Source organism: Pristiophorus japonicus, chromosome 3, assembly GCF_044704955.1.
Source record: "Pristiophorus japonicus isolate sPriJap1 chromosome 3, sPriJap1.hap1, whole genome shotgun sequence".
In the NCBI taxonomy this organism is placed as follows: Eukaryota; Metazoa; Chordata; class Chondrichthyes; family Pristiophoridae; genus Pristiophorus; species Pristiophorus japonicus.
In genome coordinates this window covers 88,743,862-88,768,959 of record NC_091979.1, presented here as the reverse complement: position 1 = coordinate 88,768,959, position 25,098 = coordinate 88,743,862, and the positions used below count along the sequence as shown (strand labels likewise).

The window sequence follows — 25,098 nt, the reverse complement described above, 5'->3', positions numbered from 1 at the left end:
TTTTTCGATGGAAACACGTTACCAAAATTAGTTCTGCATTGTCATGGAGTGAACAAATTCCAGCTGTTTTTGGCTGAAATTATAGCAGCAAAAGTAGCTAGTCTCGTTTTTTTTTCAAAGTACATTTTGGTGTTGGAAATCTAATCCTTGGTGACCTGGTGTAGGGAAATTCGGTCTCTCATGGTCTAGTGATGGTGGTGGAGGGAATGCACTGTTTAAAATTGCCGAGCTGATTGTTCCTGGGGAAGTGATGTGATGTCTGTGTTCAGTATTTAGTCGTCATCATCGTCATCATCATCATAGGCAGTCCCTCGGAATCAAGGAAGACTTGCTTCCGCTCTTCGCATGAGTTCTTAGGTGGCTGTACAGTCCAATACGAGAACCACAGTGGTAAGTTGCTGTCTGCATTCAATCCCTGGCTGTATTAATGTGGGTATGCACCTATAATTCCTAGAGGTTGACGAGGAATTTGAGGGATGTCTATCTTCTCAAACGATTCAGGGAGTCTCATCGGCCAGCTTGCGGAATTGAGGCTAGTCTTCACCAACACTTCACGAATGGTTGAATTTTTCATACTCTGACCTGCCATAGAAAAGAAGCTCTCCACTTGGTCAACAGGACTTTAGTCTTTGGACAATATATCATACAGGTGTACAGTAGGAACAAAGGAAAGTGATGGGAAATCACTAGCATCTCCCACTGCACAAAACTCATGTTAAGCTACTTAGGCCTATGTTTTTATAGCCAGTTCTAGTTCATGACTCACTTCCAAATCAAACTGCATCCAGGGGAGATGAGTTTTATTGAATCCTTAGTTACGACTCTGGTAGCATTTACACAAGATTATTTACTCAGGAGCTAAATCCAGTCTGCAGCAAAACCCCTCTGGGAATACGCCATTTAATAAAACAGAACAGTGCTTTAAGAATAGCCTGTGTGCCAGTCCTTGACAGGTAGATTTCAGATTGAGGCAGGTGATGTTCTCATTATACCTGTCCAAACAGATGGGTGATTTTCATATAGAAATAGCCCTCCAATAGTTAATAGACAGATACATTTCAAAAAGCACCCAACACTCAGCTGGTACCTGTCCAAACAGATACTAATCTAAACATTCTTTTAGCCTAGCAATATCTGGCATGTTTTTAGTCTTGGTTTTTTGATCTTACATTCTAGGTTGCATTTATTAGTGTTGAAAAGAGAGAGTCTGTTACAGCTCTAGTTTGCATTTCAGGAATCCCATCTTATTTATTCATTTGTTTTTATTTATTCACCTTCAGTGTTTCCTAGATTTTGTGCTGGCTAGCTTAGAAGTGAACCAAGCAGAGATTGACAGAGAGATACAGGTGCCAATAAAATTCATGGAGCTGGAAAAATGGTAGCATTGACTCTTTGTTGCATATCAAAATTCAAGACCAGTTGAATCTGAAGAGGATCATACATGAACACGTACATGGGTTGCTGTAATGTATACTTACGATTGGCATACTTATGTAGTTCTGTACATGAATTTCCCGAACATTTTTACAAGCATTGGGCCTAAGACTACAAGTCAGATTAAGTCTCTTATTGATTTTAATTTTTCTCCGTCTTCCAGGTTGCCCCATTACTGAGCTGGGAGAACAAGCAGGGCACTTGCTCCCACGCCTCAGTCAGTGCCGCTCTCTAATTGGCTGTTAGGAGGTGTGTATAGACTCCCCTGTTGAGTTGCCCTCTTATTTTCACTCCCTAACTAGAAGTGCCTAACCTGGCTCTATCGCTCCCCGAAGACTCAGGCCAAGATTAGAACTCGTTATTTGTAAAATGGCTAGATTTTACCTTTTTTTTTTACAAATAAATCCCAAATATTTTCTTATCTCATTCACAAATTATTTTTACTTATTCTAATCATTTTACTTCCATCACAGAATCGTCATTATTAAGAATAAATAAAATACCATGGTGTTTACAGTAAGAATTGGTTCCATTTTGATTTCCACTCTATTTTTCTGAAATTCACTTGTCCATTTCTGTTTAATTTCAGTAATTGATTTAGAAACATAGGTCCCAAGTTTCCACATGATTTGCTCCTGATTTTTAGGAGCAACTGGTGTAGAACGGAGTATCTTAGAAATCGGAATTCTCGTCATTTAGCTTGCTCCAGTTCTAGTCAGTTAGAACAGTTTCACTTTGGAACAAAAATTTTTTTTCAAAAGGGGGCGTGTCCGGCCGCTTACGCCTGATTTCAAAGTTTCGTGAGTGAAAACTTACTCCAAACTAACTTAGAATGGAGTAAGTGAAGATTTTTGTACGCTCGAAAAAACCTTGTCTACACTTTAGAAAATCAGGCGTAGGTTACAAATCAGGCATAGGGAATGGTGGGGGGGGGGGGGGTTTAAAGGGAAGTTTACAAACATTAAACACTTCAGTTTTACAAATAAAGAGCCATCATCAATAATAAATGATAAATACATCAATAAATCAACCAATAAATCAATCAAAAAAATTAATAAGAAATAATTTTTTTTTTTAAATCAATAAATAAAACATTTTCTACTTAACGACTGCAGCACCGGGAGCCCTCCAACAGCGTGCTGGGATGCCCCCCCCAGTGTGTCTCTGTCAGTGTCTCTATCTCTCTGTCTGTCTGTGTGTGTGTCTCTCATTCTCTGTCTATCAGTGTCTGTGTTTCTGACAGCGAGGGGAGGGGGAGGAGGGGGGTAGAGGGAGAGAGGGGGGAGCAGAGGGAGGGAAGGGGGAGGGACGGGGGAGGGGGAGAAGGGGGGGGAAGGAGATGGGGGGAGGGGGAAGGAGATTGGGATGGAAAGGAGATTGGGGGAAGGAGATTTGGTGGGGGGGAGGAGATTGTGGGGGGGGGAAGGAGATTGGGGAGGGGGGAAGGAGAAGGGGGAGGGAGGCTGAACGGGCCGGGCCCGAGACTTCGGGCAGGGCCCGTCCCCAGCACCAGATTTACAGGTAGGTGGCGTTGGGTCGGGTCGGGGGAAACGCGGGTCGGGGGGGTGGTGGGAGGGAGGGAGGTTCGGTTCGGGTCGGGGGGAGGGAGGGAGGGAGAGGGAGGTCAGGTCGGGGGGAGGGAGAGGGAGGTCAGGTCGGGGGGAGGGAGGTCAGGTCGGATTCAGTCCTGGGGCGGGGGGGGTGGTGGAAGCGGGAGTCGGGTCGGTGTCGGGGCGGGGGCCCGGGGGGGGGGAGCAGGAGTCGGGTTGGGTCCGGCGGTGGGGGGGAAGCGGGAGTCAAGTCGGTTTCGGGTCCGGTCCGGGGCGGGGGGGGGGCGGGAATCGGGTCGGGTCCGGGGGCGAGGGGGGAAGCGGGAGTCAGGTCGGTGTCGGGTCCGGTCCGGGGCGGGGGGAGCGGGAGTCAGGTCGGGTCTGGGGGCAAGGGGGAAGCGGGAGTCAGGTCGGTGTCGGGTCCGGTCCGGAGGTGGGAAGCGGGAGTTGAGTCGGGTCGGGAGGAAGCAGGAGCTGGCCATGGGAGGAGCCTTATGCACGCAGCCCCAGTGAGGCCATTCGGCCAGGGCTAGGGGCTGCGTGCTTCGGCCCCTCCCACACAGTTTTGGGCGCCTGGAACTACTGAACATGCGCGCATGTGCAGAGGTCCCGGCACTGTTTTCAGTGCAGGGACCTGGCTCCGCCCCCTACTGCTCCTGCTGCGCTGCGCCGAGGGTCAGAGGACCTGCAGGGAGGTGGAGAATCTGCAGGTTTTTTTTAGGTGACTTTGTGGCGCGAAAAACGGGCGTCAAGGTCGGGACTGCGCCGTTCTAGGCGCGGCTCTAAACTTGGGCTCATAGAAACATAGAAAATAGATGCAGGAGTAGGCCATTCGGCTCTTCGAGCCTGCACCACCATTCAGTAAGATCATGGCTGATCATTCCTTCAGTACCCCTTTCCTGCTTTCTCTCGATGCCCCTTGATCCCTTTAGCCGTAAGGGCCATATCTAACTCCCTCCTTGAATATATCCAATGAACTGGCATCAACAGCTCTCTGCGGCAGGGAATTCCACAGGTTAACAACTCTGAGTGAAGAAGTTTTTCCACATCTCAGTCCTAAATGGCCTGCCCCTTATCCTAAGACTGTGTCCCCTGGTTCTGGACTTCCCCAACATCGGGAACATTCTTCCCGCATCTAACCTGTCCAGTCCCGTCAGAATCTTACATAGAAACATAGAAAATAGGTGCAGGAGTAGGCCATTCGGCCCTTCTAGCCTGCACCGCCATTCAATGAGTTCATGGCTGAACATGCAACTTCAATACCCCATTCCTGCTTTCTCGCCATACCCCTTGATCCCCCTAGTAGTAAGGACTTCATCTAACTCCTTTTTGAATATATTTAGTGAATTGGCCTCAACAACTTTCTGTGGTAGAGAATTCCACAGGTTCACCACTCTCTGGGTGAAGAAGTTCCTCCGCATCTCGGTCCTAAATGGCTTACCCCTTATCCTTAGACTGTGACCTCTGGTTCTGGACTTCCCCAACATTGGGAACATTCTTCCTGCATCTAACCTGTCTAAACCCATCAGAATTTTAAACGTTTCGATGAGGTCCCCTCTCATTCTTCTGAACTCCAGTCAATACAAGCCCAGTTGATTCAGTCTTTCTTGATAGGTCAGTCCTGCCATCCCGGGAATCAGTCTGGTGAACCTTCGCTGCACTCCCTCAATAGCAAGAATGTCCTTCCTCAGGTTAGGAGACCAAAACTGTACACAATACTCCAGGTGTGGCCTCACCAAGGCCCTGTACAACTGTAGCAACACCTCCCTGCCCCTGTACTCAAATCCCCTTGCTATGAAGGCCAACATGCCATTTGCTTTCTTAACCGCCTGCTGCACCTGCATGCCAACCTTCAATGACTGATGTACCATGACACCCAGGTCTCGTTGCACCTCCCCTTTTCCTAATCTGTCACCATTCAGATAATAGTCTGTCTCTCTGTTTTTACCACCAAAGTGGATAACCTCACATTTATCCACATTATACTTCATCTGCCATGCATTTGCCCACTCACCTAACCTATCCAAGTCACTCTGCAGCCTCATAGCATCCTCCTCGCAGCTCACCATGCCACCCAACTTAGTGTCATCCGCAAATTTGGAGATACTACATTTAATCCCCTCATCTAAATCATTAATGTACAGTGTAAACAGCTGGGGCCCCAGCACAGAACCTTGCGGTACCCCACTAGTCACTGCCTGCCATTCTGAAAAGTATCCATTTACTCCTACTCTTTGTTTCCTGTCTGACAACCAGTTCTCACTCCACGTCAGCACACTACCCCCAATCCCATGTGCTTTAACTTTGCATATTAATCTCTTGTGTGGGACCTTGTCGAAAGCCTTCTGAAAGTCCAAATATACCACACCAACTGGTTCTCCCTTGTCCACTCTACTGGAAACATCAGCAAAATCTTGTATGTTTCTATGAGATCCCCTCTCATCCTTCTAAACTCCAGTGTATAAAGGCCCAGTTGATCCAGTCTCTCCTCATATGTCAGTTCAGCCATCCCTGGAATCAGTCTGGTGAACCTTCGCTGCACACCCTCAATAGCAAGAACGCCTTCCTCAGATTAGGAGACCAAAACTGAACACAATATTCCAGGTGGGGCCTCACCAAGGTGCTGTAGCACTCCAGTAAGACTTCCCTGCTGCTATACTCAAATCCCCTTGCTATGAAGGACAACATATCATTTGCCTTCTTCACCGCCTGCTGTACCTGCATGCCACCTATCAAGGATTGATGAACCATTACACCCAGGTCTCGATGCACCTCCTCTTTTCCTAATCTGCCGCCATTCAGTTAATATTCTGCTTTCGTGTTTTTGCCCCCAAAGTGGATAACCTCACATTTATCCACATTATACTGCATCTGCCATGTATTTGTCCATTCGCCTAACCTGTCCAAGTCACCCTGCAGCCTCTTAGCATCCTCCTCACAGCTCACACCGCTACCCAGATTAGTGTCATCTGCAAACTTGGAGATATTACACTCAATTCCATCATCTAAATCATTAATATATATTGTAAAGAGCTGGGTCCCAACACCGAGTCCTGCGGCGCCCCACTAGTCACTGCCTGCCATTCTGAAAAGGACCCGTTTATCCCGACTCTGCTTCCTGTCTGCCAGCCAGTTCTCTATCCACGTCAGTACATTACCCCCAATACCGTGTGCTTTGATTTTGCACAATAATCTCTCGTGTGGGACCTTGTCAAAAGCCTTTTGAAAGTCCAAATACACTGGTTCTCCCTTGTCCACTCTACTAGTTACATCTTCAAAAAATTCCAGAAGATTTGTCAAGCATGATTTCCCTTTCATAAATCCATGCTGACTTGGACCAATCCTATCGCTGCTTTCCAAATGCGCTGCCATTTCATCCTTAATGATTGATTCCAACATTTTCCCCACTACTGGTGTCAGGCTAACCGGTCTATAATTACCCGTTTTCTGTCTCCCTCCTTTTTTAAAAAGTGGTGTTACATTAACAGCCCTCCGGTCCATAGGAACTGATCCAGTCGATAGACTGCTAGAAAATTTTCACCAAAGCATCCACTATTTCTAGGGCCACTTCCTTAAATACTCTGGGATGTAGATTATGAGGCTCTGGGGATTTATCGGCCTTCAATCTCATCAATTTCCTTAACACAATTTCCCGCCTAATAAGGATATCCTTCAGTTCCTCCTTCTCACTGGACCCTCGGTCCCCTAGTACATCCGGAAGGTTATTTGTGTCTTCCTTTGTGAAGACAGAACCAAAGTACTTGTTCAATTGGTCTGCCATTTCTTTGTTCCCCATTACAAATTCACCCGAATCCGACTGCAAGGGACCTACGTTTGTCTTCACTAATCTTTTTCTCTTCACATAGCAATAGAAGCTTTTACAGTCAGTTTTTATGCTTCCGACAAACTTCCTCTCATACTCTATTTTCGCCTTCTTAACTAAATCCTTTGTCCTCCTCTGCTGAATTCTAAATTTCTCCCAGTTCTCCGGTTTGCTGCTTTTTCTAGCTAATTTGTATGCCTCTTCCTTGGATTTAACACTATCCTTAATTTCCTTTGTTAGCCATGGTTGAGCCACCTTCCCCCTTTTATTTTTACTACATTCAGGGATGTACAATTGTTGAAGTTCGTTCATATGATCTTTAAAGGTTTGCCATTGCCTATCCACCGTCAACCCTTTAAATATCATTTGCCAGTCTAATCTAGCCAATTCGCACCTCATGCCGTCAAAGTTACCTTTCCTTAAGTTCAGGACCCTAGTTTCTGAATTAACTTTGTCACTTTCCATCTTAATAAAGAATTCTACCATATTATGGTCACTCTTCCCCAAGAGGCCTCGCACAACAAGATTGCTAATTAGTCCCTTCTCATTACACATCACCCATTCTAGGATGGCCAGCTCTCTGGTTGGTTCCTCGACATATTGGCCAAGAAAACAATCCCTGATACACTTCAGGAAATCCTCCTCCACCGCATTGCTACCAGTTAGGTTCACCCAATCAATATGTAGATTAAAGTCGCCCATGATTACTGCTGTACCTCTATTGCACACATCCCTTATTTCTTGTTTGATGCTGTCCCCAAGCTCACTACTACTATTTGGTGGCCTGTACACAACTCCCACTAGCGTTTTCTGCCCTTTGGTATTCCGTAGCTCCACCCATACCGATTCCACATCATCCAAGCTAATGTCCTTCCTTACAAATTGCATTAATTTCCTCTTTAACCAGCAATGCCACCCCACCTCCTTTTCCTTTCTGTCTATCCTTCCTAAATGCTGAATACCCTTGGATGTTGAGTTCCCAGCCTTGATCACCCTGGAGCCATATCTCCGTGATGCCAATCATATCGTATCCGTTAACTGCTATCTGCGCAGTTAATTCATCCACCTTATTCCGAATACTCCTCGCATTGAGGCACAGAGCCCTTCAGGCTCATCTTTTTAACACACTTTGACCCTTTAGAATTTTGCTGTAAACTAGCCCTTTTTGTTTTTTGCCTTGGGTTTCTCTGCCCTCCACTTTTACTTTTCTCCTTTCTATCTTTTGCTTCTGCCCCCATTTTGTTTCCCTCTGTCTCCCTGCATAGGCTTGATTATGTTTTGATGATCTAATTCTGAAAATGTAAAATCTTTTGATGCTAAATTTGATAAAATCTGGTGATATGTAATTCAAAACAGGTTAGTGTCCCGTACAGTGCTCAACGTTATTTCCTCTTCCTCCTTCATCTTATTCATTGCCTCAGCTGGCTTATGGTTGTAAAGTAACAGTCTTGCTTCCAGTGCATTGTGTTCATGTCCAACCTGCTTCCTTTAACTGGACATTTTTGGTTAAGACTGTTCTGCAGTGAAATCATCTGTAGTTTTTTACTTTGTTTTATGAAGTGTGTTATTGGAGAGAAAGGAATTTGTGTGTTTTTTAAATTACATTCAGGTTCAGACAAAATTCTCAAGGCAAGAACCCTGTATTTAGTTGCTACTTTGTTCAAATTTTTATAAATCAGGTCAGCATCCTGAAGCTCTGATTAATTGTATGACAGAATCTTCACAACTGATGCAAGTTACGTTTGTCCAATAGCAATGCCCTACATCAGAAACAACAGTTTCAGCGGAAGCAACATGTAGCCTCCACCGCAGCAGCTGCGTGTTCTGTGTGCCGTTGCCTATAGCCGCAGTCTCAGCCTCACTGGTGCAGATTTTGTTCTTGTACATACTTTTCTTTTGAGAAGGTGGGTGACGATATAAAAAAAAACCAAGATGAAGCCTTGGTGTGCTCTGTAAGGGCCTGCATCTAGCACTGTCTCGGAGTGTCCGAATACATATTTAGTTGAAACCAGGGAGACACGTTTGGCCTCCATTTAAGACAGGGATCATAAATTGTTATGGGCTAAGTTCGGGATGGCACGGTGACCTTAGCACAGCGAGGAAGTGCAGAATTTTAAAAATATCATTTGCATCCTATTTATACCATCATTTGGAGGTAGTTCTCACAGTTTTGAGCTATAGAGCTGCTCAGCTGCTGCTTAGTAGTTTTATAAGCATAATAGAATCTCAAAGCTACATTCGCAAATCCAAGCGATTGTCATCCAACAGGGATTCTAATCTTGTATCTTGATAGTATTCTGGGAACATAGTGGGCCAGTATTTGTTGGGAAAGTAATGGCGAGTTTAATGTGCACACCTTTACTAGCGTGGGAAATAGCCCAGTAATTTGTGGCGAGGAAGAGATATTCCATGAATTGCGAATTGCCACAAATTACTGAATGATTTGTGCTGCTCCGCCATTAGGCTTGCGAAAACAGCAATCCACCCACAATCTCCCCATAAGTTTCAAGTAATTGCTACATTTGTGCATTAATTACCAATTGAACGCGCCACAGAAAGTTAGGGCAGGAGAACAGCCTAAGCACTCTTTTAATGACGAGATTTATGTTTCTGCAATGTCACTGAACCTCTCCGGCCCAGAAAGGGAACAACTGAAATTGTGGAGTCTCATTCCTATAGGTGGTAAATTGTTCTTAAAATTTTACTTTTTTCACTTTTTTTCTTACTTTTCATTTCTGTCTCTGTTCTCTCAATCCAATCTTTCTTTCCCTCTTTATTTCTCTTTCTTTCCCTCTTTATTTCTCTTTCTCTACCAGATTTGCTCTAATTCACCTTATTTCCTTCCCTTTTATTCCTCTGTTTCTTTCTCAATCCTTAAATCTCATTGGTTAAGGAGCTAGACTGTTGATCCCGTTGTTCTTGGAGGTCCTAGATGCTCCATTGACCTCACTATGCTGTTATCAGCTTCACCTTCCAGCAATTTGCAGCGCAAAGAATTTTCATACTGATTATTGAGGGAAAAAGTATAACTAACGGGGCTCCAGCAAATTCTGGGCCAATGTATCATAAAGTACATTACTGTAATCTAGATGGGCAATAATGATAGTGAAATATACCTGGGTATTAGAAAATCAAATCTAAAGATCTGACCTTGAGGGCCAGTGTCCAATGCAGCTCTTGTTCTTGGATACATGTACGTCCTTCAACTGCCTGGGGTCACGGACCCATCTGCCCACTAAACTGCTAAAGAAGATGGTTGGTTCCCTTTTACATTAGTATAAGCATTTGAAGACAAGCTGAAGAACAATTTTCAAAAGTGGAGTTGTGGGTGTGAAAAAGCAAGAGAGGAAAAATGACTGTGTTCTAATTACTTAACTATTGTAGCCTTTCTTTATGTTTTATAAACTTTAGCAAGTGAAAAGAAGAGCAATAGAGGAACTGGGGTCAGAGATTGGAGTGAGATAAAGAAAGAAGCGAGAAAGTGTGTCTGTCTTCATTTAATGTTACTTCAATCTACAAAAGCATTCTGAAGCCCAATACTGATCTTACCTGTATTTTATTGGCAATAAGGTCAATGCTAATTATGTACACCTGTGAGACAGAGATTCTAAACTAAGACCTGTGAGACAGAACGGAAGAGACAGAGTGAAAGACAGAAAAAGAGCGAAAGGCAGACTGGCAGCTTCTTCCCTCATTCTAAATGATTTATTTTTAGTGTGTACGTATAGCATGACAAGTTTACATAAGCAATTTCCAATTCACCTGAAAATTATGCTTGGTTTTGACTTCCCATGTGCAATGCCATGGGAGATTGACTAGTGTATAAAATACTTTGGTCACTGTGGCTCTATCCACTCACTGACCATGACATTGTGAAGCTAACAACAGGATTAAAAATGTGGTAGGACGTGTATGTGGGAAGTTATTTGCTGTCTCTGACCACTGCCATTTTGAAACATAGAAACATAGAAATTAGGTGCAGGAGTAGGCCATTCAGCCCTTCGAGCCTGCACCACCATTCAATATGATCATGGCTGATCATGCAACCTCAGTACCCCATTCCTGCCTTCTCCCCATACCCCCTGATCCCTTTAGCCATAAGGGCCACATCTAACTCCCTTTTGAATATATCCATCCAACTGAACTCAACAACTTTCTGTGGTAGAGAATTCCAGAGGTTCACAATTCTCTGGGAGCATGTCAACCTGAATACAAAATGACCCAAATTGAGCAAAATGTAGATATTGGTGTGCGCTATTGAAATGGACCAATTTTGCAGTCTTATAGTTCAGATCTCACCCCAACACAATCCTGGAGCCGAAATGAGCATATTCAGAAAAATATTGCAAAGCGATTAGTACTTTTTATCGTTAAAGGATGTTGGAGGAAGAGATTAGAAGTTACTTGTATTTGTGTTCAGGTTATTGACAGCTGATGATTATTACATTCTAGATTTTTCTCAAAGTTGAGGTTTTTCATGAAAGGAGCTGAAATTCTGAAGTTTAGATTTTTAAATTGATTATTCCATACCTATTTTTTTGCTTTGTGAAGTAATTGTGACTCATGCTGTTAGACCAAAAATAAAAAAATTGATAATATGTCAAATTTTCTAAAGTAGGCAGTGCCCAAGCTCTTTATAAACCTCTATTTTATGTTAATATCTTTAATTTCATTTTCTAATGAAGGATCGAATAAATATTCCACAGTAGAAAGATGTACTAGAATTTGTTTATCGGAACTTGAAATGCATTGCCAAATTTAACACAACTTTCTGGGCCCAATTTCACACCTACTGTGTCATTCTGTTTAATTTGCTTTCATTTGTAACTGGTTAAATATGATACGTAGTTGTTGATGTATAATGGAAAAATTGAAAATAGACTGTGACAACTTCATTTTTCAGGCAAACCAAATTAAATTAAATCAGTAAATTATTTTGTGCAGAGACAGTCATGGAAGAGATCATGGGGAATAATTTATTAGAAACTAGACTAGGATGTTTCAGGAAAAGTCTTCAAAATGGACACCAGTTGCTCAGTGTCACATGATGGTGATATGAAACCAACTTCATGAAAGCTGCTTTATATATCCTACCTTAGATCAGAATTATTTCCAAATGTACCTTCCTGCAATTGCTTTCATCCCTATGAATTCGACACTCAATTCCAAAGGCACCTCATTATCTGTATTTTCAGTTGCCTTCCATGTGAATATAGAATTGATCATTTTTTCTGTCTAAGCTATTCATTAATGTGCCAAAAAGTTAGTGAAAAGATAAAGCAGCAGTTATTCCTGCAGTAATTGTCTGTGATTATTTAAATTGATTAATTTTAGCTATGGTAAAATGTAGGTGTTACACAGTGAAAGCCAAGTGTGAGGATTCGCTTCTGTCCTAGTCCCTATGCTAGTGGATATTGTAAATTGTTCCCTCCCTTCAGGCATAGTCCCCCTTTCTTTGAAAACTGCTGTCAACATTCCTCTCCTCAAAAACTCACTCTCGACCCATCTGTCCTTGCAAACTACCACCCCTTGTCCAACCTAGTACAGTAGCCTAGTGATTATGGTACTGGAATAGTAACCCAGAGGTTCTGAGTTCAAATCCCACTAAGGCAAGTTGTGAAATTGAATCCAGTAAACAGTTATTTATATGTTGGCACCAGAAAAAACTGATTATGGAAGCTGCCCAATTGTAATAAAACCCAACTGGTTTACTAATGTCCTTCAGGAAACGAAAACAAATCTGGTACACCGTGACTTCGATGCCAATAAATATTGCATTTCCAGTGTTGCCCACGTCCCAAGAACAAATAAAATAATACCCTCCCTTTCCTCTCCAAAGTCTTTGAACATGTTTTAGACCAATATGTCGAGGAACCAACTAGGGGGGAGGCCATCTTAGACTGGGTGTTATGTAATGAGAGAGGATTAATTAGCAATCTCGTTGTGCGAGGCCCCTTGGGGAAGAGTGACCATAATATAGTGGAATTCTGCATTGGGATGGAGAATGAAACAGTTAATTCAGAGACCATGGTCCAGAACTTAAAGAAGGCTAACTTTGAAGGTATGAGGCGTGAATTGGCTGGGATGGATTGGCAAATGATACTTAAGGGGTTGACTGTGGATGGGCAATGGCAGACATTTAGAGACCGCATGGATGAACTACAACAATTGTACATTCCTGGCTGGCATAAAAATAAAAAAGGGAAGGTGGCTCAACCGTGGCTATCAAGGGAAATCAGGGATAGTATTAAAGCCAAGGAAGTGGCATACAAATTGGCCAGAAATAGCAGCGAACCTGGGGACTGGGAGAAATTTAGAACTCAGCAGAGGAGGATAAAGGGTTTGATTAGGGCAGAGAAAATGGAGTATGAGAAGAAGCTTGCAGGGAACATTAAGACGGATTGCAAAACTTTCTATAGATATGTAAAGAGAAAAAGGTTAGTAAAGACAAACGTAGGTCCCCTGCAGTCAGAATCAGGGGAAGTCATAACGGGGAACAAAGAAATTGAACAAGTACTTTGGTTCGGTATTCACGAAGGAGGACACAAACAACCTTCCGGTTATAAAAGGGGTCGGGGGGTCTAGTAAGGAGGAGGAACTGAGGGAAATCCTTATTAGCCGGGAAATTGATGGGATTGAAGGCCGATAAATCCCCAGGGCCTGATGGACTGCATCCCAGAGTACTTAAGGAGGTGGCCTTGGAAATAGTGGATGCATTGACAGTCATTTTCCAACATTCCATTGACTCTGGATCAGTTCCTATAGAGTGGAGTGTAGCCAATGTAACCCCACTTTTTAAAAAAGGAGGGAGAGAGAAAACAGGGAATTATAGACCGGTCAGCCTGACATCGGTAGTGGGTAAAATGATGGAATCAATTATTAAGGATGTCATAGCAGTGCATTTGGAAAGAGGTGACATGATAGGTCCAAGTCAGCATGGATTTGTGAAAGGGAAATCATGCTTGACAAATCTTCTGGAATTTTTTGAGGATGTTTCCAGTAGATTGGACAAGGGAGAACCAGTTGATGTGGTATATTTGGACTTTCAGAAGGCGTTCGACAAGGTCCCACACAAGAGATTGATGTGCAACGTTAGAGCACATGGGATTGGGGGTAGTGTGCTGACATGGATTGAGAACTGGTTGTCAGACAGGAAGCAAAGAGTAGGAGTAAATGGGTACTTTTCAGAATGGCAGGCAGTGACTAGTGTGGTACCGCAAGGTTCTGTGCTGGGGCCCCAGCTGTTTACACTGTACATTAATGATTTAGATGAGGGGATTAAATGTAGTATCTCCAAATTTGCGGATGACACTAAGTTGGGTGGCAGTGTGAGCTGCGAGGAGGATGCTGTGAGGCTGCAGAGCGACTTGGATAGGTTAGGTGAGTGGGCAAATGCATGGCAGATGAAGTACAATGTGGATAAATGTGAGGTTATCCACTTTGGTGGTAAAAACAGAGAGACAGACTATTATCTGAATGGTGACAGATTAGGAAAAGGGGAGGTGCAAAGAGTCCTGGGTGTCATGGTACATCAGTCATTGAAGGTTGGCATGCAGGTGCAGCAGGCGGTTAAGAAAGCAAATGGCATGTTGGCCTTCATAGCAAGGGGATTTGAGTACAGGGGCAGGGAGGTGTTGCTACAGTTGTACAGGGCATTGGTGAGGCCACACCTGGAGTATTGTGTACAGTTTTGGTCTCCTAACCTGAGGAAGGACATTCTTGCTATTGAGGGAGTGCAGCGAAGGTTCACCAGACTGATTCCCGGGATGGCGGGACTGACCTATCAAGAAAGACTGGATCAACTGGGCTTGTATTCACTGGAGTTCAGAAGAATGAGAGGGGACCTCATAGAAACATTTAAAATTCTGACGGGGTTAGACAGGTTAGATGCAGGAAGAATGTTCCCAATGTTGGGGAAGTCCAGAACCAGAGGTCACAGTCTAAGGATAAGGGGTAAGCCATTTAGGACCGAGATGCGGAGGAACTTCTTCACCCAGAGAGTGGTGAACCTGTGGAATTCTCTACCACAGAAAGTTGTTGAGGCCAATTCACTAAATATATTCAAAAAGGAGTTAGATGAGATCCTTACTACTAGGGGGATCAAGGGGTATGGCGAGAAAGCAGGAATGGGGTACTGAAGTTGAATGTTCAGCCATGAACTCATTGAATGGCGGTGCAGGCTAGAAGGGCCGAATGGCCTACTCCTGCACCTATTTTCTATGTTTCTATATTGTTGACTCTTAATCAACTCTTTCACAACTCCTTTTGAATCCCTCCAATCAGGTTTCTCACAACTTCAAAGTAGCCCTAATCAAAGTCTCTGTGACCGTGACCGTGATGCATTGTCCTCCTTGTCCTCCTCAACCTCTCTGCAGCCTTTGACACAATTGACGACACCATCCTCCAAAACCTTTCTTGCGTCGTCCAGCTCGGTAGCTCTTGGTTTGATTCTCCAGTTGTATCCAGAGCATCTGTAGCAGTGTTCCCCAAGGATCCATCCTCACCACCCCCCCTCCACCTCCCTTCTCTTCCTCACCTATGTGCTGCTCCCTGGGAACATCATCCATAGAAAGAGGATCAGCTTCCACATTTGTGCCGATGACATTCAGCTATACTGTATCTCTCCACTGCCTTTGGGTTGTTAGACTGCTTGTCCGACAGGCTGTTGTGGATCAGCTGTAATTTCCATGGCTAAATATTAGAAAGACTGCAGCCATCGTCTTTGACCCCCACCATAAACCTCTTACTCTTGCCAATGTATCCATTCATTCCCTGGTCACTGACTCAGGCTGAAACAGACTTCAAATTCTATGTCTGGAGCTAAGCTCAGAGAAAATATGTGGTCAATCAAAAAGATTGTCGACGTCCATGTCCTAACATGGCTTCTTCCACCCCTACCTCAGCCCACTTGCTGCTGAAATCCTCATCCATATCTTTGTTACCTCCAATGCTCCCCTGGTTAGCCTCCCATCCATCACCCTTCACAGTTTCAGTTCCCTACTGCTCTTATCCTATCCCACATTAGATCCCACTCACCTATCACCCTCTGCCTCGGTGATCTACATTGGATCCTGGTCACCCTAAGCTTCAAATATAAAATTCTCATCCTTCTGTTTAAATCCTTCAGTGACCTCACCCCTCTCTATCTTTCCAACCTCCTGCAGTCCAACAATCCCTCTGCAAACTTGCCGCTCCTGTGACTCTGGTATCTTGTGCATTATCCCGCCGTTGGCTCCACCATTCACAGTTGTGCCTTCAACTGCCTAGCCCTTATGCTTCAGAATTCCTTCCCTAAACTCCTCGTCTCTCCACCCCCCTCTTTTTCCTTAAGACCCTCTTCACAACCTAATTCTATGACCAAACGTTTGGTCACCCTTCCTAATATCTCCTGATTTATGCTGATTCAGCTGACCTCCGTTGGGGTGATATTGAGGTGCTGCGATTGGATTTCAATGGCCTTAGGCTAGGAAAGGAAAAATTAGCCAGAGTTCCTCTTTGCTACTCAGGGATACGTGCTGAAAAAATGTACATATGAGGCCAGGATTAAATTTAGCTGTGATGCCTTTATGGTAGAATAGTTTGTGGCATTTGCTGCCATGCTTACACATCAAGAATAACTGCTTGGGCAAAGCAGTGGATGCTGCTAACATCTATACACTGTACCCCAAAAGGAGTTCCTACCTTCATGAGATAACGAATAAATATTCTTTTAAGTTTCATTATGATGTGGCCTCCTTAGATTATAATCACGTTCTTCTTTCCTCTTCCTGGTTCTACACAAACTACCGCACTCCATCCACTTTATTCATTCCTTCATTATTTTAATAATCGTAGATTCTACACTGCAGTGCAACTTGCGGTGTCAACACATCGTAACACAATCTTTCTTTGATCTATACTGCATGTCTCAAGGCAGCATGGGATGCCAGTGTGGTAACGTGAGGTCATCACACCTGCTGTCTTCCTGAGTGCCTGTGATGGTGGATTTATTAGTAGGACCTAGAATGAGCCGTATCTACCAGAGTCACCAATGTGAATATTATTCTACCTGTCTGCAATAAATACACCAGCAATGTGCCAGCCTTTTTATGATATTGGGACTGTCTCATATAAGTGCGCAATCTGATTATTTTCTTTGTTTCCATTTCTCCTTTTGTTCTGGATTTCTTCTGCTGTCTTTGATTACATACTGGGCTCATTGGGATGTATTCAAAGACTTACCGTACAAGAAGGCTACACGTTTTGGGGCATTGCAATCTCACCAAACAATGCACACAGCAGAAATGCTTGTGAATATGGACCTTGACCTCCATTTGGAGAGTTTACATCTGACACAAATTCTCACTGAGTACAGTGCTTTGTAAATGTTGCTTTTTGGCAAAGGAGTGCTTAAGGGTAGATTCAGGCTATTTCCTTGTTAAACTTGACAATTAGTAGTTTTGATATTTTACCATTTTCAATGCACATTACTGAGATTATGCTCGAAGTGGACAACATATGTCTACATAAATGAAGAGGAGCATGTCTGTTAAGCAAAGTGCAGTGTTGTGTGGTTTTGATATTAATTGTGCTAGATTGACCAATAACTTCAATTTAATTGCTGCACCAGAGACACTGTCATATCTACCCCCCACTCCCGAGAGACTCCTATTTACAGACCCCACAAACTAAAACGCAACCTTCCCAACTGGTGAGAAAGAGTGGCTAGTATGTGACTGATATCTACCCTAGTTAGAACAGAGTAATGCCTTATTATCTGCACACTGTAAATACCTGTCCAACAAAACATAATTACTGCATAATTATCTGCTTATAATATTTCCAATGTGGTGGTCAGTTGGGGTGTTTATGCGGATGGTCTTTAAGTTGGATACTGGTTTTAAACAACAACATATATTTTCTCGTATGCATGTAATAGTAATAAATGTTATTTTCAAATATATCTTTAACTGTGCTGTAATATATTTTAAATTGTTTGTAGTATTCCCAATTATCTCAATTTTTTAAATTAACAGTGCAGTTTCCATATTAAGTGTATTATAGTATGTAAGAACGTGAACCCAGACAATGAAACTCCAGTTTAGTGACAGCAGTGTTTTGCAATCTGTTGGTTACATAGCAGCTTAACATTTATAATCGTAGTGAAAATTGGCTGTTAAGAACTTGTTACAGATTTTTTTTAACATGGTGGTTTATTGAACATAGTTACTTAATAAGCATCTTTAGTATTGTAAATCGATGAAAGCAGTAATGAGTCTGATGAGAATGAATTTCAATTACAGTGCTCCCCTAGCATAAAATTCTTTTTTGATGTGGTGGAATCCAGCTACAAGGCATCACGAGAACAGCCACCTCTGTGTTTCCTTTCAGCTGTTCCATAATGAATAGCGAATTGTGCAAACGGCAGTCCAATTTACGTGGTGGGAAATTGGATGGACATACTGGAGGCGCAGTCATGTTTGCTTAAAAACAGCAAAGAATACAGAGATTAATAGTACTAAATAAGGTCAGCTTTGTGTTGTTTGCTCTCTGAGCCAGGGTGCTGAAAATATTACTTTGAGTTTGTAAGAAAAAGGCTTGTTAATCCTATAAAATAATTCTAAACATTGCTCACTCAAATACAGGAAATTCTTATACCCCATCACTGTGAAGGGAGTAAAAAAAAGCTAACTTTATGTGGCTAATTTTTGCATGCTTTGCTGGAGATTGACATTTACAAAGCATAAAGAATGTGCTGTAAAATGTTGTAGGTTTTTATCATTGTGCAAAAGGCTTGACCACCAAGCGCTGTTAAATTATACAAAAGTGCATTCTTTGAGAGTCTTTTGAGGTGCTAATCAGTGGAATGTGAGCCGAGGCCCTCGAGCCAGTCAGAAACTATTTCATTATTGGGATGTTGTGTAATCAAACTGTGGCAAAAATGGGGCTGTAGACTTTCAGCGCAGCTCCTTTCCAAACTAACAACCCAAATGTGATTTTTGTTTTGTGTGCTTGTGTGTTTGATATTGCTGGTAATATGCTGCGAAAGGGATCTCAGTGATTTTAGGCGATAAGAACAAACAGCCTACTCACTGTTGACTGATGCACACGGAGGTGACAGTTTTTTGAATGCAGGATCGGATGTTTCACTTGGACCTCAACCTCACACCCCCCCCCCCCCCCCCACACCCACCAATAACTAGGGTTCCCTCTCTGACGATGAGCCTCAGCCTTTCCTGCTGCAGAATGAACTTTGGTCCTCTCGTGCAGAAGGCAGCACAACATGAGTAGTTAGTTTCTGGATTCTTTTACATGAGCTGAGAGGCTACTCTAATGCTGCCAGAAGCTCAGAAATCAATTCCAACAGTTGACTGTCTTGGGATGATTTGGGAGTATGCACGCGACAAGAATAGAGTCCAACACTAAATTAATAATCCACCAGCGCCTCCACCACAGACCACTTGGCTACCCTTTTGCTTGTTTAAATGTTTATAGTAGCACTGATGTGAAGGAGAGAATTTTGCACATGGGTAATACTTGTGTCCATAACTTGAAATGTTTGCAGTGAAGCTGGACTTGCAAACAGTTATGCTTTGTCCATATCCACAGAGAATGGGCAGAGCCCGTCAGCCGCAGTTCAAGCTATGGTTGAATGGTTTCAAGTCAGTCATTGTGCTTCATTTTTATTTTTCTGTTTCCATTTCATTTAGCATTTGATGTTGTGGGATTGCAACTGTACCTGTGATAAACACACAGTTACAGAGAAAGACTTCTGTGATTGTTGGAGGTGCCTCTTTTTGCAAATGAAACAGAATAGAAATTAAATAATTTGTTCCAAACTGTAATGTAATCTGCAAATGCAAGGTGTGAAAGTGTGATTTAAAAGGAATGTTCTTCCGCCTGAATTTAAATTAGAATCTGTTAGTTTAAGACTGCAAGTTCCTCAGTTACATTATTCTTTGTTAAATCATGGTGGAAGCGGGGTGTCTTTACATTTCATTTTGATCAGTTATTAGCAAACATAGCTCGTTAATGCTGTTAATCTACTAAATCCTGTAGTCCCATTTATAAAAATTAAGGCACATAACTAAATGGGCATTCACTTAAAAAGCAGAACTATTATGCTAAATATTCATAATGAAACTTAAAGAAGCCTATTAGTCCAGTAGATAAAATAACAATCTACATGGAGATGTGGAGCACAAGAATCACCAAGTAAATTTTGTCAGGCAACATGACTAATAGTGAACTGTGGCTGTTTCTAATTATTTAATTACCAGCACTAATTGCAGAGAAAGTGCAAGAGATTTTGACAAAATTGAAACTGAAGTTTAGTATATTCTGTTTATGCGTTTGTTTTAAGAAAAGATTCCTCCCATGGCAGCCGCGCATTAAAGTCCAGGGAGCATTGGCAATGAATTATTTTATAGCAAAATCGCTGACATTTTAGCTGGTTACTGTACCAAACTTGTGCTGAGTTAAGAATCAAATCATTTCTGGTTAATTTTCTAGCTTCAAAATTAAACTAAAACTGGTTATGATTAAAATTTTAAAAATAGATCCTTTATTTTCAGGATGTTTATATCTTTGTAACTTTAATGGGTGGGTATGATATTGTCTTGACCTTGCTTCATAGAAATGCTGGTCTCTTTTTCCCTCTCTACTGATCCCTGCATTTTTCTGCCAGAGAACATATTCAGTCTTCTCATTTTCATACATTTCTTCAGTGCTAAGTTGGAAGCATGACAAGGGTGCCAGCTATATTGTGATTTTCTTTGAATTAAACCCTGTAAATTAACACAATTAGCAAAGCATCATCCTGTTAATTAGCTCCCAGTGTCTGGTGCAATGATTTGCCAATGCCGGAGAGGGTGTCAGATGGGGATCGACATGCTGTTCTGTTACCAGGCAAACAGTATGTTGCATTTGTTTAGTAGAGCAAGGCTACAGCAGCCGCATCTGATGCCTCATCCTGGCTGTGAACAGCTAAAGAGGGGGAGGAGATGAGGAGGGGGTGGGAGCTGTAAAAACGGACAGTAATAATTTAGAGTGGAGCAGTGCCACAGATGCTTCAATTCAACTGGGCCTCCCTCTTATCACAGAATCTGTGCCAGAGGGCACTGGACTGTTTGTGAAAAATCACTTTTTGTAATATGATCGAGATTAAGGGAGCCTGTTGATACAGCTGCATCAAAACAGTAATGTGTGCCATGCTCAGGTAAGACTTGGACAGAGTTAGCTGACGCATTTGGGGGTCTCTGTCTATGTATTTGAAGGAATGAAATATAACATTATTGCACATTGTGCTACAGATATAACTCTGATTAAATATCTCTGCTCAGCTTCATAAATAGTGTTCGAGTTTGTGTGAGAACGGCAGGATTAGGCTGCCCAGTGCCTTTTGTACCCTGAAGGCTGCTAAAGAAAGAGGACTGGCAGACAAGTGACGCTTGTTTTTTCAGAGCTTCGACAACAGGACTAAGAAGCAAAAGGGCCAGTTGTAATTCATGCCGAGTTGTAGGCTTTGTGTGATGAAAGCGATGGAGCGCTGCCTGGGAGATTGCTTTGCTGCACTCTGTGAAGCAGATTTGAAACTGTCTCAGACCACTCAGATGAGAGTTGGATTATAGAATGACCTGAAATGTCTGTGTCATATTGTTCTGCACAGGGTGCATTATACCGCGCTAACTAGGTGTTCAGTATAAAATCAGAAAGGTATCCCAGAAGTGATATGTCAGCTGTGTCTCATATTTTATATTAGAAAGAAAACGGAAACTGTATTAAGAAGCGACCAGCAAATGCAGTCCATCTGATTGCTTTCCAGTAACAGGCTCTGCTGTGGGATGGGGTAATTAGTGTTGTTTTTGCAAATTAAAAAGACATATGTAACGTTATCCCTTGTGTTGCAAGCTTGCCACAAATAATTTTGCGGCGTTTTTATATGTAATGATCATGATGGACTTGGACAAAACAAGAATTATTAGCAGCTGTTTTCTAATGATACCTGTATTGCTGTTGTTTAATGTAAATTTATCGCAAAATAATCTAAAAAGGTTGTGCAGGCATAAAGTAATTTAAAGCTAGATGTAATTTAAAAGTCCACTGGCCCCCACTTCTGCCGTAATTCCTTTCCGTGTAGGTAGAAGTTCATGAAGGTTACCATAAAAATATTTTATTCCTTTGTTAAATCCCTCCTGAAGAGATGTAACTTTTTCCAATCGGGAGTCGGTTTCAGTCGCGCAGTTTGTGTACTTGTGCTGCTGACCTTCATCTCCAAGTACCTGCCAATCATCGAGCCTGTGCCGAAGGATGGAAGCCGGTGGCATGACTGGACATTCTTGATTTTAGTCTCCGTCGCAAAGAGTTACATACCTTCGCGGTGGATGGTGTTTAGAAATAACTTTTTCACAGTTAGACGACTTCTGCTGCTTGCCGTGCATGCAAAAATGTGATTGTTGGGGAACTACGCAGATTTAGCTTAGTTAAATAGGAATTTAAGATAAATAAGAATTTGAATGCTTAACGAGACATTATTGCTGATGGTGAAAAGTCTGCAGTCACATAGGGCCATTAGATCACAGTGTAAACGCGTGTAAACGTTCAGTGCCATGGTAGGTTAGTCAGCATTCGGAGCATCAGTTTTTAATGGATTGAAATGTTGTCTTTTGCAGGCTTGAAGATGCAGTGGACGCCGGAGCATGCCCAGCCTCTGAGCCAGTGGCCGGAACAGCACTTTGACATTTCCTCCACTACTCGTTCGCCAGCCCATAAAGCAGACGTGTTCAGAGGCCATCTGCAACGCACCTATCAGTATGCCTGGGCCAACGATGATATCTCTGCACTGACTGCCTCAAACCTGCTGAAAAAATATGCAGAGAAATACTCTGGAATTTTAGAAGGCCCCAATGAACGATCTATCTTAAGTAGCTACTCAGAGGGGCCGCCAGGACTAGTTAATGGACGGAAAAATGAAGGCGAGCCTTGGCAATCTTCAGTGAACTCTGAAGGTGTGTACCCGATGAGCTGTGTTCCGGATGTCATAACTGCGAGTAAATCAGGAGTGACCACTGCCCTCCCACCGACAGATGCTTCTGGAAATATAGGGAGCTCCCCTGGAGTAGCCAGCAACCTGCCAGAACCAGGCTATTCCAGTAGTACCTGCGGCAGTCTTCATTCTGGGCTCCCACCAGTCGGCGCATCTCAAGAATATGCCACAGCTTACAATGGCTCTTATCTGCATTCAAGTTACAGCAGTCAGTCAGCCCCAGCACTTCCATCACCTCATCCATCACCTTTGCACAGCTCTGGCCTCCTGCAGCCACCTCCTCCTCCTCCTCCTCCTCCCCCTCCTCCTTCCCTAGTCCCAGGCTATAGTACAGGCTCCTCTAACATTTCTGGCACTGTGTATAATTACCCTTCGACTGGCTACCCCCCACAGACTCCTGTTGGCCCTGGATACAGTCCTGGTGCAGCCCCCCCTCCCTCGGCCTATCTGCCATCAGGCATCGCTGCTCCAACTCCTCTCCCTCCCACCACCGTACCAGGCTATAATTACCAGAGTCATGGCTTGCCACCAATTGCGCCATCACCACTTAGTAACAGTTCAGCCAATTCACTGAAAAGAAAAGCTTTCTACATGGCAGGGCAGGGAGAAATGGACCCCAGCTATGGAACTTACAGTTATGGACAACAGCGAACTGCGCAGACCCCTATGTACAGAATGCCAGATAATAGCATTTCAAACACAAGCAGAGGAAATGGCTTTGACAGGAGTGCCGAGTCGGCATCTCTAGCATTTAAACCAACAAAACAGCTGATAGTCACTGATCAGCAAAGAAAATTCAACAGCCAGTCAAACAGGGCCCTCACACCACCCTTGTACAGCGCTGGTAAAAATTCCATGGGACCATCGAGATCAACCGAATCTTTTGGGAAATTCACCTCGCCGGTAATGAATGAACGCAGTGATGAGCACAGGCAGCTCCTCCCACATCCAATACAGGGCCCCGGCATCCGCGCAGCTACCTCATCTAACCGGCCAGCTGATGAACAGTTGAAGAACACTGACTCACACCTCATAGAACTTGTAACCAATGAAATTATAAACCAAGGGCCTCCAATAGACTGGAGTGACATAGCAGGACTTGAAATGGCCAAGGCAGCCATAAAGGAGGAGGTTTTATGGCCCATACTGAGGCCTGATGTTTTCACCGGACTCAGCGCTCTACCTAGAAGCATCCTTTTTTTCGGGCCTCAAGGAACAGGCAAAACATTATTGGGCAGGTGCATAGCTAGTCAGCTGGGTGCCACCTTCTTCAGAATCAATGGCTCAGCACTTATTTCAAAGTGGCTGGGGGAAGGGGACAAAATCATTCAGGCTTCTTTCCTTGTGGCACGCTGTCGTCAGCCCTCTGTCATTTTCATCAGTGAAGTTGATTTGCTTCTTTCGTCACAAGTGAATGAAGAGACCAGTCCCATCAGCCGTATTAAAACAGAGCTCCTCATGCAGCTGGACATTTCAGTGACCTCTGTGGAGGATCAGGTTGTGGTCATTTGTGCCACCAGTAAACCAGAAGAAATAGATGAAGCTGGTCGCAGATACTTTATGAAGCGACTTTTAATCCCATTACCTGACAGTACAGCAAGGCACCAGATGGTAATACACTTGCTCTCACAGCACAACTACTGCCTCAGTGACAAGGAGATTGCACTGATTGTGCAGCGTACTGAGAGCTTCTCTGGCTTGGATATGGCTCGACTGTGTCAGGAAGCAATGGTAGGTCCTCTCCACGCCATGCAGGGCACAGACCTTTCAGCCATCATGCCTAATCAGTTGAGGCCAATCACTTACCAGGACTTCGATAATGCTTTTTGCAAGATCCAGCCAAGCATTTCCCAGAAAGAGCTGGACGTGTATGTTGAATGGAACAAAATGTTTGGCTGCAGCCAATGATAAGCCTGTGAATATGCAGTGATCATTGGTCACAGTAATGTGCTACATAGGGATTAGAAACCCCTTTTTCAGTAGTATTACAGTTGAAAAAGGTACTGAGGAGACAACAGTGACCTTGGCATATGACTGAGAGTCAGGGTAAACTTGAAGGAAGAGCGCAAAATGTCAGAGCTACTCAAATGTAAGCTGTATATGGAAAAGCTTATATTGATGCGTAGTTCTGCTCAAACAAGACGACGCTCACCAAGGTGCAGTGAAAAGTGGGTTGTTTTCAAAGGACAGGAACCCTCTGTGTTGATTCCATTCTGCTGTTCTTGAGATTCAGTTGCTGTCAAGTGCCTGAAGTGGTGCTTTATTTT

General features: G+C 43.3%; 1 protein-coding gene across 1 annotated transcript in view; it reads left to right on the top strand.

The window, feature by feature from the left end:
• Nucleotides 1-24,739, top strand: part of fign (fidgetin) — a 44,759-nt gene extending 20,020 nt beyond the window's left edge. Inside the window, exon 2 of the mRNA XM_070874600.1 lies at nucleotides 22,458-24,739. Coding sequence (XP_070730701.1) covers nucleotides 22,466-24,739 — 2,274 coding nt within the window. The 5' untranslated portion in view covers nucleotides 22,458-22,465. The remainder of the gene's footprint in view (nucleotides 1-22,457) is intronic.
• The last annotated feature ends 359 nt before the right edge of the window (nucleotides 24,740-25,098 follow it).